This window comes from Mizuhopecten yessoensis, unplaced genomic scaffold (assembly GCF_002113885.1).
Source record: "Mizuhopecten yessoensis strain PY_sf001 unplaced genomic scaffold, ASM211388v2 scaffold10703, whole genome shotgun sequence".
NCBI lineage: Eukaryota > Metazoa > Mollusca > Bivalvia > Pectinida > Pectinidae > Mizuhopecten > Mizuhopecten yessoensis.
The window spans coordinates 562,064-579,642 of record NW_018408679.1 but is presented as its reverse complement, the minus strand read 5'-3'; the positions used below and the strand labels follow the sequence as shown (position 1 = coordinate 579,642).

The following is a 17,579-nucleotide window of genomic DNA, read 5'->3' as shown; positions in this document are numbered from 1 at the left end:
GCTCAGGATGTTGATATTTAGTTAGTAGCATATGCTGGGATCAAGGACTACTATGTTTGTTAAAGTGAATGACTTTGACTTATATTCAAGGTCACAGGGGTCAAATTTGTTTAAAATCTTTAAACAACCTCTTATGAATAACCATGGGTCCCAGGATGTTTATACTTTGCAAGTTGCATCCTGAGATGAAAGCCTATACAATGTGTTCAACATAATGACTATGTTCGACTTTCAATCACAGGGGTGAAATGTTTAAAAAAAAAATAACAGGGTCTTTTGAACGAATTTTAATCATAAATACTGATATTTTGCCTGTAGCTTTATTTTAGATCACTTTTAAGGTTACAAGCGTGAGTTTTATACCAGGTGAGTGATGCAGGCCCATTGGGCCTCTTGTTGAATAAAAGCATTTGTTTAAATCAAGCTAAAAAAGTTCATACATGTTTATCAAAAAGAATTTAGTAACAAATAAATGTTGTTCCAGGTGGCTATCCACAACAGCCTCAGCCAGGAGGTGTGCCATATCCTCAGGCCCCTTACCCAGGACAACCTGGTCCCTATCTGCAACAGCCAGGGTATGGACCACCACAGCAGCAGTATGCACCGCCCTCTCAAGGCTACCCCCAGCAGCAGTATCAGCCCTACCCTCAACAGGGATACGCCCCTCAACCAGGTAAGCACTTATTAGTGTTACAGTTCATATTTCATGTTCAGTGCGTATGTTTAAACAGACCTTAACATGAGCAAACCTTTTTTATGTCCCAACTATTGTATAGAGACTCAGAGTTGTATGTATTTTCCCATGTCTGTCCTCACCCATCCTGTGAAAATTCAGAGTTATCTCTCAAGCGACCTTATTTCTTAATAGATAAAGTATTTTATCAAGTGTTAGCAAAGGTCAGGTATGATATCTTTTGAAAGGACTTATTTACCTTTTCCAAAAGTCACAAATGACTGTCCTTGGCTAACCATAAAAAATCTGCTTTTTTTTCTTCTGACCAAAAATATCACTGTAGCAGTGCCTTTACCTCTTGATCATGATCATAGAATGATTAACTGATTATTGAGGAAATTTCTTTGAAGCATCTAATGCCAGTTTTGAAGTTGTATTTGACATTATAACCTGATATTTACATTTCCACTGCACAGAGCCTAGATGTTTCTACCTGCCCAATGTATGTTATTTCCGTATAACATACATTGGGCTATTGTGACGTCACTACGCTTATGACATCATAACTGTAACGTTGGAGATTGCACTGCTCCACTGTCAACTGGTGGCTGTTCTCTGTATGCAATTACCCTGAAGTTGAAACATGTTCAGACTAATATTATGTCTTTATTTCTGCGTGAACTGTAAGTTGATTAACATAAAATGTAAATATAAGTATTGGTTGTCATATTTTTGACATGCATTAGTGTGTAACATACATTGGCTTACCTACATATTTAACATGGTGCGCTAGCTTAAATATTCTGTGTGAAGTCCATCTATGGAAGAATGAACATTTCCTTTCTTATAAACAATTAACTGCACATAGGTCTCAACCAAATTGTCTATTCCAGCTTGGAGATCATCCAATTTTGATTTAGCAGACATATACTTAATTTTTTTCAGCTTATGGCTGCCAACAGCAGCCAAGATATGCACCCCCTCCCCAACAACAACAACCACAAGTAGTGTATGTACAGCAGGGAGGTAAAAAGAAGAGCGGCGGTCTAGGTGGTCTTGGAGGAGGTAACACCACTAAAATAGCAGCAGGTAAACAAACAGAATATTTTTGAATGGGTGAGATTTATGGCTCACGTGGCGTGAGTCATGTTTAAGCGTGAGTAAGGTCGTCTCAGCGTGACAAATGCGTGAGATTTTGTCTCACGCTGTGAGACTTGGCAACCCTGCACACTACTGCAGCATTGTTTCAGTGTATCATAGGCCCTTAAAGACTTCATAAATTGTTGATAGTCCCTTAATGACTTAATAAATTGTTGATAGGCCCTTAAACAATACAAAAAGAAAAGATCATCTTGATTCAGTGAGACAAAATTACTGCAACAAAAAGCAATATAATACTTGCCAACTTATTGAAATATCCATGGGGGAGATTCTGCATGCTCAAAATTAAAACATCAATAAAATGTGTATATATACCCCCTTGAGGCAAAATAACCCTTTAAAATGTTTTGAGTTTTGAGGAAATCATTAGATCCTTAGAATATAGCAATAGTTAAGCAAATTCACTGGTTGAACATTCTAAAGTTAAGGGTCCAGAATTGGGAGTCTCCTTCCTAAATAGGGAAAGTTGGCAAGTATGCCATATAACCACATGAACAACCAAAATATACACAATGTTCTTGATTTCACACTTCTAGTTTACCTTGACTGGATGAATTCATCAATTCAAAAGCATCTTGAATTCAAGAGGAAAAATGAAATTGGCTTCTTGATTTTTAAGGTCACCTGAGACAAAGTCTCACCTATTGTGATCGCCTTTTGTCTGGCGGCGTCCGTCGTGCGTCCGTAAACAATTTACATTTTAATACATTTAATACATGGATTAATCATTGGTTAATAATGTGTTATAATTATTTTCCTGCAGGTTTAATTGGTGGTGCTGCCCTTGGTTATGGTGCATCGAGAATGATGGGAGGTGGTTTAGGTGGTTTTGGAGGATGGGGATTTGGTCACCATGGCAGCTGGAGCTCTCTCAGCAGTTTTGGAAGTTGTGGAAGTTTTGGTAGCTTTGATTAAATGTGTAGGATATATTTCTGTATTTTAAAGCTTCAGTTAAAAAAGCCAGTTTGAAATTGCTTCCTGTGGGAGCCTGATTCGTTTATTATTAAAACGACTTCATCTTATTTCATCAATAATAATAATAATTTGAGGTTCTTATATACCGCTTTATCACAACCTAGTTTGTAGATCGTCTCAAAGTGGTTCACAAATTATTATTCGTTGCAACCAGCCAATATCTTTCTGAACTCCCTGGGGAGCATACAACCAGAGCTGCCATTTCAGTGCTAACAGCTAGCATTCAACCGTTCTAGCACTTCCAAACCACGTACTCATTTACAGCTGAGTAGACTGGAACAAGCAGAGTAAAGTATCTTGCTCAAAAATACAACACAGTGCCGTGCCGTGACTCGAACCTGCAACCTTTCAGTCACGAGCCCGGCGTCCTACCACTAGACTATTGTGCCTCACAGCATCAAAGAAGATTTCAGAGTGAATCGCTTTCATGTGATAAAAACTTAGATTAAATAGAAAAATTCCCTTTGAGAATAAGAGTTGAAGCAGGGTCTGACATTTAGAAAATAGACCTTTAATAAAACTTTAAAAAAAACACAAAACTTTGTGTGAAAAAAGCAAAATTTTGAATCTTAACATGATTTTAAGGAAGGAATAAGTTTAAATACCTTGCAACTGTTTAAACCAGTCCCTGGTCCATGGAAATCAAAAATAGTAATTTCTATAATAGAAGGGTGCTTTAAGGCAAACACTGTATTTTATGTATAACAAAATTAATGTATTCCTCCTTGAAGTTTTCTCTAAAATACAGTGCCTCCAATGGGTTGGGATGTTTCATAGAAATTGCCCTTACTTCATGACTGCATAATCAAATTTGTTACTAGCATTGATGTGTACCAATATTCACCTGAACAGGGGAAAAATCATTTCCAATTTTCAGAAATTTATTCTTAGTACATGTAGCTAGTTTGAAGTTTAAATAGCTTCACTTCAAAACTAAAAAATACTTTTCTCTCTAAATATGTCTAAACAGTATAATCTGTATTTACACAAATATCATATATTTCAGGTACATTTACATGTATGATATGCATAGGCCACTTATATGTATTTACTGATCTCAAACAATATATATCACAGGTATAGGTTTAATACATGGTTGCGATATACACAATATTGCCTGGGATTGTTTCTGTGATAGGATATGTAGAAACGTGATGAGGAAAATAGATGAATTAAAGTCCTCATTAGTGATAAGTTGATATTTTATAAAGGTTTTAAATTTTATCTTAAATACTTTCTTCGCCATTGAGACATGGTAGAAATATTGATTTGTGATCAGGTAATCACTTTTTATTGCTTTTAGAAAAAATGGCAATACACCGTACATTTCTTATGGAGTTGTTTCCCTTGTCAATTGTGATATTGTAGTTGAGATCATGTTTGTGTTTGAAAGACTTCAGAAAAAGCATTATTGTATAATTAACGTGAATAAAAGTTGATATTTAGTAAGGTAGAGTGTATCTAAACACTAAATATCATTTATTGTATAACAATGTATGTTAATTATAGTAGTCAATAACTGAAAATGTAATAGAAGTGTACAATTAAAAGTTAGAAATGTAACCAGGTATACAATGTACGTACATGTAGTTTTCCTCACAAGAAAATCTGAGTGGCGACAGTTGTTTGAAATATGAAAATCATCATTCATGTACCCATTACCTTGTAAATGCTGGGGTAGATCAATTACTGTATGGTGAAGGTCACACATGTGATATTATTAGATAGTTTCTTATCACAAATTCACAAGTGTACATGTGTTGGTAATGCCTGCCTTTGTTGTGTACCATTATGATTATTTATGATGCAGCAGGGTGATTTTACTTTTGTTGGAGCGAATCTCAATGAATCATTAGAATGAGAAATGGTTTAGCATATTAAAGAAATATTGAGCATTCTGAAATTTTTAATACAGAAAGTTGTAAGTGATAGTTTTTTATACCGTATATCATTATACCTCAGCAGTATCTTGCTGTGGATTTATATGCGTTTTTATTTAAAGGAAGGTAACCTAGCATCAAGACATTTGTTTATATTGGTTTCAGTTACATATATATAGGATCTTAAATGAGTTTTCATTTCATATGAGATTTTATGAAACGAGTCTTAGGAGTTTTTATTTTTGCGAGCCTTGGCGAGCAAAAATTAAAACTTTGAGAGGAGTTTCATAAAAGCTCATATGAAACGAAAACAAATTTAAGATAACTTTTATCACATAACTCAGAAAACTTACATTTTGACAGGTTTTAAAGCCAAAATGTAGAGGGCTTGATCAAACGGAGACAGCCATTTTGTTGAGCCATTCACAATTTATGACGTCACGTCATTGTTCATATTATGACGTCACAATCAATTTCTGACTGGCACAGCCAATGAAAAACGCTCCAGGGTATATTACACTAGTGACATATTTAAAAATATTACACGGGCGAATTCACTGGATAACAGGCCGATTATGTGATTTAGATTTAGATTCCTGCTGGTTGTGTTCAGAACTTTCAAATAACTAGACTTTAATTTGTAAATTATGTCATATTAAAGGATCCCTGTACCACTGCCAAACAACTGTAACTGTACATTGGAAACTTCTTTTTCCAGACTATAGCTTTGATAAATCATTTGAGTAAAGAAAACCATAACTTGCAGAACTTTAAAAAAATATTTATATAAAGATGAAATTATTAAAAAGAAATAAGAACCAGCAGTGTTCTGAGGGAGGTTACTGTATGTATGAAAAACTTAGAGTGGAATTCTGTTCTGGTTGACCTGCAGTGGGACAGGGATCCTGATGATCTGTTGTTGACCCATTCGATTGCTTACAAGTAAGACACGTTGATTGAATCAATGATGCTAATGGGTTAAACTATTTTAGAAGATTTAATCTGCCCAGTACTAGAATGACAGCTAATACTCAGTAATATGTAACTGTAGTTAGATTATTTTAGAAGATTTAATCTGCCCAGTACTAGAATGACAGCTAATACTCAGTAACATGTAGCTGTAGTTAGATTATTTGCCATATTATTGTAAAAGATCTGCATTGATTAAGATTGCCTTACAAGCGTCAGCTGTAGGGAATTTCCCTTTAGCTCTGCAGTAGAGCATCAGACTGGAGAGCCAAGGGTCGCGGGCTCGAGCCCCAGCGAAGGCACTATCTTTATCATTATTCCTCGTCCTACTACATTATAAGATCTGTATATACACTGTGCTTTGAGAGACATAGCGTGTATTCTATAGGTACATGAAGTAACCTTTGTACTTTTGGTGTGTCTGTTATATCACTAACAAAATATGTATTATTTAATGCCGACAGATATTAGGAAAACATCACATGTTGAGTTTATTTTAATTCATAACCTTATGTCTTCCTTAGTTTTACTTTTCTGTTGGTTAAGGATATTGTAAGTTGTTTTACAGCATGATTTACAGTTAAGTTTCATTCACAGGGGAGAGGGGGGGGGGGGGAATAATCACCCTCCCTTTTGGGAAAATCCATGCTGCAAAATTGTATAATACCAAACTTCACTGCTGTCTTACTAAAGGTGTCTGCAACTTGTTTATGTCTAGGTTCTACACTACTGCAAACAATTGAATTTAAGGACGGTTTCTAAATGTTTGCAATTTCATGTTGTACCCCCAGCAACGCTGTGGCTCTGTGTTGAACACATTGTGATGTTGATTAAAAAGTGAATACCCAGTAACTGAATGTCTAATTTACCGCAGAATAAAAATTCTAAATAAATCGGGATAAAAATCTGCTAAGTTTTAATCACATCATAAAATAACAGTTACTATGTCCTTGTTTGACTGTTGAAGTCAAAAGCATGTATATAATGTAGAAATTAGCCATCTGTAGCTTTAGATAAATTTTAAGCCTTGATGTATATTTATTTGATTATTTAACCTTATGTCTTAACAATGACCTGAAAGTCTCTGTATGGTTGTAACAGACTCCTGCCCTTAGAGTCTCAGTAAGGTTGTAACTGACCCTTGAACATAAAAGTCTCAGTAAGGTTGTAACTGACCCTTGCCGTTAGAAGTCTCAGTAAGGTTGTAACTGACCCTTGCCGTTAGAAGTCTCAGTAAGGTTGTAACTGACCCTTGCCCTTAGAAGTCTCAGTAAGGTTGTAACTGACCCTTGAACATAAAGTCTCAGGTCTGTTAGTGTGGATGTGTGGTAGATTTATGACCTTGAGGTCATGATTCTTGTGGTAGATTTATGACATTTAGGTCTGTCTGATGTTAGTAACCTACGCTACCCATGACCTTGAGGTTAGGATTGTTGTGGTAGTGATATGACCTTGAGGTTTGTCTGGTTAGTTGTAACTTACCAATGACCTTGAGGTCAGGATCGTTGTAATAGATTTCTGACCTTGATGTCCTTATGGTTGTAGCTACCCTAGTTTCTTTGACGCTTAGGTCTGTTAGTGTGGATGTAACTCACCTTTGACCTTTATATCGGTCTGAGTTGTTAAGTTAGGTCTATATAGTTTAATGTAGTGACTCATGATTTTAAGATCTCCCAGTGTGGTAGTAGCTCACCTGTCACTTTCACACCTACCAGGATCAGTTCACCCTACGTTTTATCTTCATCAGATGGGTAGTAAGTAGCTGACGTTGAGGTCTGATCAGGTTGTTGTAATCTTTGTGTGACATTGTTCTCAGTAACAGTACCTGTTTAAACTCTCCTGTAAAGTCAGTGGAGCAACACTGCACCTTCATACAAGTGCGTTGATTACTCTCTGTTGTTTTATTCAGCTTATTGAATTTTATTTGTCCAAATTAAATGCGTTTTTTATATCACAATAAAACAGATAAACCTTTACAATATCTTTTTTGTTTTCATTTTTATTTAAATATGTTGTTCTTAATATGTCTAAACAGAAACCTCTGCCTTGGGATCATGAAAGAATTTAGATTTCAGTCCAATTTTGAAATGTGTTTAAGTAAGATGGACACTAGCTATTGTGCTTTTTTAGTTTGTATAAAAGAAAGATTTAGCATAGGTGTACATAAAAACCATTTACAATGTAAACAATTTCACCCAATTCAGACCTGTAAGAAACTGTATTTTATAAGCTATAAGGTCAAGCTTTTGGCACGGCGCAGCATTAACAATCGGTCAGTCATCATTTAATATTAGCTTCAAAAGTCTGCTTTTCCAAACAGCTGCACAGAATGATAACTGGGACAATGTGATCATTTACTAAGTAAATCAATTTAAGGCCCCACCATTGTTCCTTTGAAAGCCTATACTTTTCCCAAATGCCTGCTTCCTTTGTCACCAAATGGTGTGATTGATCACAAGCGCAAAGCAAATATTCCTTAAATATATGAAAATGGTGCACATAAACATATGAATGCCGGATGGGCAGGCAAAATTTTGGGTTTTGATTTAAAAGCCTATTCCACCCATTGATCATATCATAGAAACTGACTTCAACCATACATACAATTGCTGGGCATGAACTGATAAATAAACATGCTATCATGATTGGCACTGGAGTGTAACCCTGTCCCTGGTGACTAAGTCCTTGAATCATATATCAATTACATGCAAACCATTTAGATCTCCCCCCTACAACCATACAAACACAATCTTGCTGTAAGGATTGGCTCTAGGGTTTTGCTCTCTGGTCATAAAATTGAAACTATTAATATCTTTAATGTTAGCCATATATATACAAATGCTAGGCATGAAGAGACAGTGCACTGATGCTACCCAAGTCTTTTTGTCATACCCTGAAAATAGTTGAGGTCCCCACCCTACATCAGCTACCTTGGATGTTCTGGGGTCCTGTCAGCCCCTTGGGACTTGATCCTAGGGTAATTAATCAGAACTAGTTGTGTTTCCCGTCCTATAACTATGTGCTTGGTTTGCATAAAGAAGCAAACACAATCATGCTTTCAAAATTAACCCAGGGGTCTGGCCCAATCCCTGGAGCCTTTGTCTCTAGGTATTAACATACAAATGAAAATATTAAAAGTTTTGCAATGATTGCTTAAATACCTATGCAAGTGATACCATCCCTCTGAGCCTCTTGTTGATATTCCAATCTTAAACATAATTCAAGTCTGTTTAATGATCTTGGGGCCTGGACAATTTTGATGGTCTTAAATGCACCCAAAAGTTTGATATTGTTAAAAACGTCCGATCAGCTAGATCATAATTCATATTATCATATGTACATGTATAAAAATGTTGAATACATATTGTTTGAAATTGTGAGATGCTTTATTATGTATATCTGTTTCATAAAAGCATATTGTGTAGTTATATATTTGCAGACAAAAGAAATTTACGATGTATTAACCCTTTCACCAAGGTACACCATAATGGACTTGTCCAGATCAATGCATGGTTGAGTCTACTAAAGTTGTAAAGGGGTGCAAGGGTTAATATTAAATGGTACTAAAAAGTAGCATCAGCTTCAGTGAGATTTGTAGTTCTGTCTCAAAATGGAAGAAAATAATGTTGTGTAATATCAACCACTACTTGGTTATTAACAAAAACAAGACATCTTATTTTTACAGTAAAACAATTTATTTATATAACAATATCATAGAAGGAGAAGGCCTTGTAGCTCCAGTACTTTTGGTCCTGGAACACCAGGAACGTATAGATGTTGTCACCACAAGTGAGGAAACCGTGCTCCTTGGTTTCCCAGGATACCGGTGAGTCAAGGAGACCGTGTACCGTCAGACATGCCCACGGTACTTTGGACTTCTGTATGTGATTTCTGAAAAGTAAAATACATATATTAGAACCTGTTCAGAAAGACCACTCTTGCTGCCTATAAAAAGTAGTGTTGTATGCTTAACATGTTCAGGAAAGTAATAAACAGGAGTGTCCAGTTAAGATCCAGTACAGTGTATATCTGGTCACAGCAGTGTCCAGTTAAGATCCAGTACAGTGTATATATATAAGATGATACTAAAATCTCATAAACACACTTTCAAGTCTTCTCATTATTTTGAATTTTATAACACTTTACATATATATATACAATGCACATAATGTATTCAATCCAATGAGTGTAATGCTAGCCAATATTACAGGTAACTGCTATGGGGAATTCTAGATATGAATTTAGGGAGAGGGAGGAGATAGCTTTATGACTAAGGCTGAGCTACAGGATTGTGCTACCTTAGTTTTCACCATCATTTACAACAATAAATTACTTATTTCATTTATCTGACCACATACTTTTAGATATCAACAATTATCAGTTTTGACATCAGTTTTTATAGCTACACATCTACAGAACTATTTTTTTAAAAGATCTATTATTGAGAACTTTGACAGTTAGATATGACAAAGGAAAAGTGATTCACAGTTGGACTTTTTTCCCATTTCTTCATGGCCTGCAATGATAAAGTCATCTGGACCAACAAATGTACAGATATCTAAATATGTTGTTGACATCAATGTTCGGTATACCTGACTTCCTCCAACACTCTTTGTATGGTGCTGGGAGAAAAGAAGCCCTTGTACTGTAAATACACAGAATGTTCAACTTCCTGTGTCGGCCCTGGGTAACTGTAAGTCGTAGTGTAGTTATCTGGCTCAGCATTCCTATAAACAAAAATATGTACAGTTCATTTACACCGGACATAAACAGAATGTTCAACTTCCTGTGTCGACCCCGGGTAACTGTAACCATTCCTATAAACAAAAATATGTACAGTTCTTATACACTGGACATAAACAGAATGTGTCGACCCCGGGTAACTGTTACCATTCCTATAAACAAAAATATGTACAGTTCTTATACATTGGACATAAACAGAATGTGTCGATCCCGGGTAACTGTAACCATTCCTATAAACAAAAATATGTACAGTTCTTATACATTGGACATAAACAGAATGTGTCGACCCTGGGTAACTGTTACCATTCCTATAAACAACAGCATGTACAGTTCTTATACACTGGACATAAACAGAATGTGTCGACCCCGGGTAACTGTTACCATTCCTATAAACAACAGCATGTACAGTTCCTTTACTTGGAGAAATGAGAAGTGATACTAAGCAAAATCTACTTTATATTTAAAAGAGGTCCATGGGCCTGGATAACTCATCTGTTTTTCCTCAAAATATTTCAAATCGACAATAACAAGGGGAGAACATATTCCAGTTAAATCACCTGCTATAATATGAATATTCCCATTCATCCATTTAGGTATAAGCCACTAGCCAAACATCACCCAGAGGTCTCATGGTTACAAGTTTCAAATTTGTAATACTCTTGATTATTGTGACTTTGAAAGTGTGCCAAGGTCACTCATTTGAACAGACCTGAGAGCACTTATCTGAGCAAGCTAGAAGTTCTGTATCATTATTCTAGGCACCATTGAACCCTACTCCAACAATGTTAGAGGTTTTACACGGTGAAAAACTTTTGACAGGCGCCGCGTAGCAGTCGGCAAAATCATATCCGATTGAAAAAAGGCCGACCAGCGGCCTCTCATGTTATGGGAGTACATTGAACCCCTAGTAACCTTCAGAGTTGGTAAAGGTCATTCACTTGGTCATCATCACTCTTAATAACATGGTTTTGTAGAATTCAGTTAATGTTGTCTTTCTCAAATTAAACCTATGTGACTTTGAATGTGAGTCAAGGTCATCTACTTGAATACACTTTATAGCCACCCCCAAGAGGGGGAGAGGGCATAGTAGGTTGAAAGAACTTGTGCGCAATCCCTTTGACTATTCAGTGTCAATAAAATATGTTTGAATGAGCCACCCACGAAAACTTACAGTTTAAATACAATTACTCTGGATATCATGGTTTATTACAAGAAGTTGTATTAAAAAGTTGTAATGCATTTGACACCTGTGAACTTGACAAAGGGTCAAGGTCTTTTATTTGGGCCAAGTTGTGAGCCCTTCACCCCACTAGACTACAAGACATGCTAATGCCAAATACAGTTATGTGGCCGTACAACACATCATAAATAGTGAGCGCACATCATATACACATCCTCCGCACAACTGTGCGACTTAACAATCGTTAACCCATTGTGCACTTATGTCCACAGATCTATGATTTGGTACAATTTATTAATCAATAATACAGAACCACAATCATAGCAAAGGTAGCAACCAAAGGTATTTATCACAATTTTCCTTTAGCAGTATGCATGACAAAATACCAATCCAATCACTGAAAACTTACAGACACGAGTTAACAGCAACCCCTCCCAGCCACTCGTACACGTCATCGTGGTCATACTCTCGTGTGTCGGAACAGTCCATCTCCGCGTCCAATGTGGGCACCTGTAGGTGTTTTAACAGTCTCTGCTGACACCTCACATTTGTCTTTAGACAAGTGTGACCCTTAACCTGGAAGTACTTCTGTAAAGAGCTGGGGCACAGTGCATCATCTGACAAAGAAATCAGTCTGATTGTGAAAACTTGCAAAAATATTTACACGCAATAATGATATTGAACATCAAAATGAACCAAAGACAGAAACCACTAACAACCATGCCCTGACTTGTGTTCTTTCACAATTACTTGCCCAACATGACCATGTGTCAAACATTAAAAGGTGAACAGAACATGACATACAAGTCCACTAACCGTTTGGACTCCATGTCATGATGACGTCAAACCGAATGTCAAGTCGATCTCGTAGACAGCGAAACACTCGTTGGTACTTTTTCTTTTCTGGTCTGAAGCATTTCTCCAAGAGGTTAATTGTCACCACTGTTAAACAATACAGTAAAATTAACTGTGATGTAGACTAATTCTGATAAAGTTAAAAATATGTTTTTATTTCAGTCTATGAACATCAGCACTCTTTTCGGGCGATTAATGACATGAAGAATACATACTTATCAAAAAAGGAGCCATCTTTTACCGGCTAAGTGTTGTTGGCTCTAGTCATAGGTATCAACTGAAACACAGGTATGTTATAAAACCCACTTGTACAAATACACTAACAAATCCCTAATCTATGTGTGTAACAAAGTAATTTCTGTTGCCCATTATAACAGATTACTCCTAACCATACAACTCTATCACAAGCTCATTTCTTAGAACTTATTTTCTGAGAAATACTTAACTTCAAACACTTGAAGTAGTGTTATAATAATGACTAAAAGTCAAAAGTTGAAGGAGTAAAATTTTGACTGAAAACTGAACTATGAACAAACTGGATGTAGAGTAATGTTGATTAAAATACTGAACCTTGAACAGTACTCTGTATTGTTTTTTACTTTGACTTTATCGTACCAAATTACAGATACCCTAACAAATATCTTGAAGCAATCTGCATAATGGCATTACCAAACTTTTCTGGATTCCTATGAGGAAACTCTGCAGGCTTTCCTTCCAAGCCCAAGCACTGGTAAGTGTCTTTAGTCAGATGGAGAATTAGATGACCTGGAATTCAAAACAAAAATCTATATCCTGTAGTTTTAAACATGTGAATGAATGTAATATCTGTGAGAATATAGAAGAAAATATTGACTTCTTTGATAACTCTCAACAGCACATCAACATAATAAAGTGATATATGGCTACAGTACAAACTGGATAAAAAGCAGGTGTACTGAGAGACACATAAAGTTAGAAAATACAGTGGTAGTATAAAACTACTGTAGATACTATTATGGAACAATTTAACATCTATTTGGCACCACACTGAGGTATACTCTTCAATATTCTATGCATGTAATGAATTACTTTTGATACTTTCAATTTTGATCCTTGGCAAGAATTCAAAATGTATCTTTGAATTAATCCTATCTTCCTCTTCTATAGCAGATATTATACCATGTTTTGAATACCTGTTTAAACTTTTCAAAAAACTATCCAATCAGAAGCCATGGTAGCTACCTCAGATTTAAATTGGCGCCAAACTGTTGAAAGTTCAGATCATCTACTGTGACTGTTGCCTGTCAAAAGTCACTATTACATTGCTGCAACCATTCAAAAGACTATGAGGTATAATGGACAAAAATGAAAAAAAAAAAGGATTTTATTTAAATGGAGTATCTAAAACAGCATCACTGTTAATTACGCTGCCTAACAGCCATCATCATGTTCTGTTTTTGAAATCAAACCATGTCATTGATGTACCTAGTAAATAATCACAAATCAGAAATATTTTAGTTTATCTATTCTTACCAGTACTTTGAGGTATTTACCTGTGAGAATTGACCTTTACCTATTAAATATTCCTACCAGTACATTGAGTTACTTACCTGTTAGAAGTGACCTTGACCTGTTCCTACCAGTGCATTGAGTTACTTAATCTACCAGTGCACTGAGTTACTTACCTGTTGGAAGTGACCTTGACCTGTTCCTACCAGTACATTGAATTACTTAATCATTGGAAGTGACCTTGACCTATTCCTATCGGCACTACATAGAACTACTTACCTGTAGGAAGAATAGCCACACAGTCTTCAATGTCAATGCGAGTCTTGTGGGACACCAGACACAGACGACCTTTTAGTAGGAAAGCAAAACTAGTCTAAGAGTATTCACTTTTCAATTTCATTGATTTACAAAACAAAAATCTATCTTACATAGAGCTATTGATCAATCTATTGCATTTAATGCTATAAAGATTAAGGCTTACACTTAAAATTTTGATAAATGATTTAATATCACATGTGATAATACTCAGTGTTACACTAATACTCAGTGTTACACAATACTGGTGAAACTCAAACCTCAATGTAGAATTATTATTACTATTATAAAAATAATTATCATAAAATTCTGGAATTATTCTTCTTTAAAACATAACTCAAGCATTATTATAACCTGTTTTAATAAATGCTCCAATCAAATCCATGTCTATCAGTTCTAAGACGGACAATCCCTGTACTGTGTAGGATTTCTCATCCATACAGAGATTGTGGACAGCGTCAGGTACATTCTTAACATCTGGCAGTGTTAATCCCATCTACAACCAATCAAAAATACAGAAAAAGTCACAATACTCATGAAAGCTTAATTCACAGGAACAAAAAGAAAGAAAAAAAGATTAAGTCACAATAGAACCAACAAATACAAGTCAGTTATAGAACTCAATAGTTAACAGAATATATAATGAGTGGTCGGGAGGGAAGGGGGGGGGGAAGTGTTTTCTAAATCATGCAAGTTTGGTTCAGATATTTATTGAAACAAATGAGGAAAACCAAATGATGTTCATCTGATGCTGACTTGCTCATGAAAAATGATGTATATTAAAGCAAGTCTCAAATCTTTCTGTCTTCCAGTGATCACCAGTTTGGTTAAGGAAATCATTACACCCTACACCTGATCTATTTGAAAACATTGAACCAGATTATTTCAGATTTTATCATACTGAGTGTGAGGGTCCAAACTTGTAGCCTCATCGCTATAATGATCGTGTCTTATTAACGACTGCTGTTTTAGTGACGTCAAACAATGAGCTTTTTTTTACATCTCTCCGAAAGAAACTTTGAAGTTGAATTTGGGTGTCTCATTTTAATTTTGATTGCATTGTAATAAAAGGGGGATTGCCTAGTTAGTTACATTTTTGTAAATACTCTATTTTTTCCAAAGCAGTTTGTACGGGTAATTTACATTTTTGTCATTTAATTGATATTAATGAAACATTACATTTGCTATTTCCTATTATTTCTCCCATAAAGCCAGGTTTTCAAACAATAGTGTCATGGCATTATGTGCCATTTATATTATTAATGTACAAGTTCAATCACAGAATTAAATTTTTAACCGCACTATAAATACACACACCGCACTGTATATACACAAACCTGACTGTGCATACACCTATACGCACTTCACCTGCTGCCACGCATGTACAGTTGCACCTGTTCGGAATAATTCCCAGAGGATTGTGAACAGTATACAAGATAGATAGATAGAAAATAGATCAAAGTCAGTACTAGTGGTTCAATGATCATGAATATACAGATAATATTAAAGGTTTATCAGCTGTTTATGTTCTATCAAATTCTGTCCTAGAAGCCGTCGTCTCAAAGAAAATTTTGTGAAGGGAAGGATTGGTAAAAGGGTGAAGTCTTAGGTAGTCCGAAATAACTAAATATCTCATTTTTTAAATTTGATCGGAGATCGTCCATCTCCACCCAATGGCCAATCATGTTTTTTTAAATGAGATAGACTAGTTATATTATCGATTATTTGGGGGCTTGTTGAGCCTCAATTTTTTCTTCCTATGATCTACATTCATTGTCCGGGATTGATATGTTTCATCTTATTTGAAACATCATCCGTCCAATCATTTTTTTTTTGAAGAGAACCTGCAAACCGGCGTATCCGTCGAAACAGGTGACACTCAGAAAAAAGCAAGCATGAAATAAAACCATAACGTCCATCCAAAATGTATACCTACAGAACAATTGAAGTAATGATTCAATATTGTGTCTTTGTGTTTTGATTTTGTGTTCTGAAATGAAGAAGCCTCAAAAATTCTCTTTCCAAGATTTTCACGTTTCGAAAACATGGGCGCCGCCATGACACTTTTTAAGGTGATAGTAAAATCCGGAGACGAATCCGGAGTTGAAACCCGGTTGTGTTTGGTGTAACGTCAACGGAAGCGTTTTAGCTGCTTCTTAAAACGCTGCTTTGTTCCCCCACCGGGAACCGGGGGGACTATAATTTTGTGTCGTGTCCGTCCGTCCGTCCGTTATCTTGTCCGGGCTCTATCTCATACACTACTTGTCACTGGAACTTCATACTTGCAATTGGGGTATAGGTTCACCTTGGTGAGGCGGTGTGTCGTGTATCAAAAATAGGTCACACTGACCTACATTTTGACCTTTGACCTACATCAAAAAAAGTTTCTCCTACACTACTATAGTCATTGGATTTTTATACTTGGAGTATGGGTTCATCTTGGTGAGGCGGTGTGTCGTATATCAATTTCACAAAGTAGGTCACTCTATTTTGACCAGGTCACTGACACTATTCCTTATTGAATACGATGGGTCTGTCAAGCATTCATATATATAAAATTAGTTCCTGCACGAATTTATAATCTGTGCATTACACATTCGGTGGGAGACTATAATTCGCCGAATTGTCTTGTTATATATACGATCCGCGGCTTTTTAGATACATATATTAGTGGGTGTATTTTTTTTACAGACAACATTTTTTAGTTGATTCATCACTTTATTATTGGAAAGCATTGCAAAAATTCAATTGTATTTCAAATGCGAAAGACAGCTCTCCTTTTTTTCTCCGACAAAAATGTGTCGATTGTTGGAATTACCCGAAAATATCCGTTGCGTCATATCTCTTTCCTGATGAATCTAAGTTAACTAGATATTTAAAATGTCGGAGCCAATATAAACAGATTAATTTCAGATTTTTTGCCCTTGTGTCCCCCAAACCCTTTTTATATCATCAACATTTCTCAGAACATAAGATGACGGTAGCTCCTATATCGATGTTTAGATATATGTATACATATATATCCAGTAGCTCTACTGAAGATAGGCCTAGGACTACTCTGAAAAACATACTTTATCAGTTCATGACAGGGACAAATGAAGGGCAGGCCTATATAATGTCACATATTAGCAAAAGCCTGTTATTCGGAAGACCTTTAATTGGTGAAAAAAAATACACAAAAACACATCCATTCCGGAAAAACAACCTGCCTCCGTTGACTTAGTTGTATTTCATTACAATCGCATGTTAAAATGTTGACGTGTATGGAACTTGAACACGTGAGCTTTTTCCCATCTTTTTGACAGGATATCGATATACACCTTCACTTTAGTAAGACGAA

The 17,579-nt window shown here is 35.8% G+C and overlaps 2 protein-coding genes across 2 annotated transcripts in view; one reads left to right on the top strand and one right to left on the bottom strand.

Annotated features, from left to right (window-relative positions):
- LOC110461894 (translation initiation factor IF-2-like) overlaps window positions 1–2,936 on the top strand; it is a 10,303-nt gene extending 7,367 nt beyond the window's left edge. The window contains exons 7-9 of the mRNA XM_021515620.1: window positions 485–673; window positions 1,619–1,762; window positions 2,598–2,936. Coding sequence (XP_021371295.1) covers window positions 485–673; window positions 1,619–1,762; window positions 2,598–2,749 — 485 coding nt within the window. The 3' untranslated portion in view covers window positions 2,750–2,936. The remainder of the gene's footprint in view (window positions 1–484; window positions 674–1,618; window positions 1,763–2,597) is intronic.
- Window positions 2,937–9,341: 6,405 nt separating this feature from the next.
- Window positions 9,342–16,325, bottom strand: LOC110461898 (ribonuclease P protein subunit p40-like). Its single transcript, XM_021515624.1, has 8 exons — window positions 16,176–16,325; window positions 14,594–14,735; window positions 14,204–14,272; window positions 13,106–13,201; window positions 12,398–12,523; window positions 11,991–12,198; window positions 10,251–10,385; window positions 9,342–9,549 (listed from the first exon to the last, which is right to left on the bottom strand). Exons 1-8 carry the CDS (start codon window positions 16,296–16,298, stop codon window positions 9,357–9,359), a joined length of 1,092 nt encoding a protein of 363 aa, XP_021371299.1. The 5' UTR covers window positions 16,299–16,325; the 3' UTR covers window positions 9,342–9,356.
- Window positions 16,326–17,579: the final 1,254 nt, after the last annotated feature.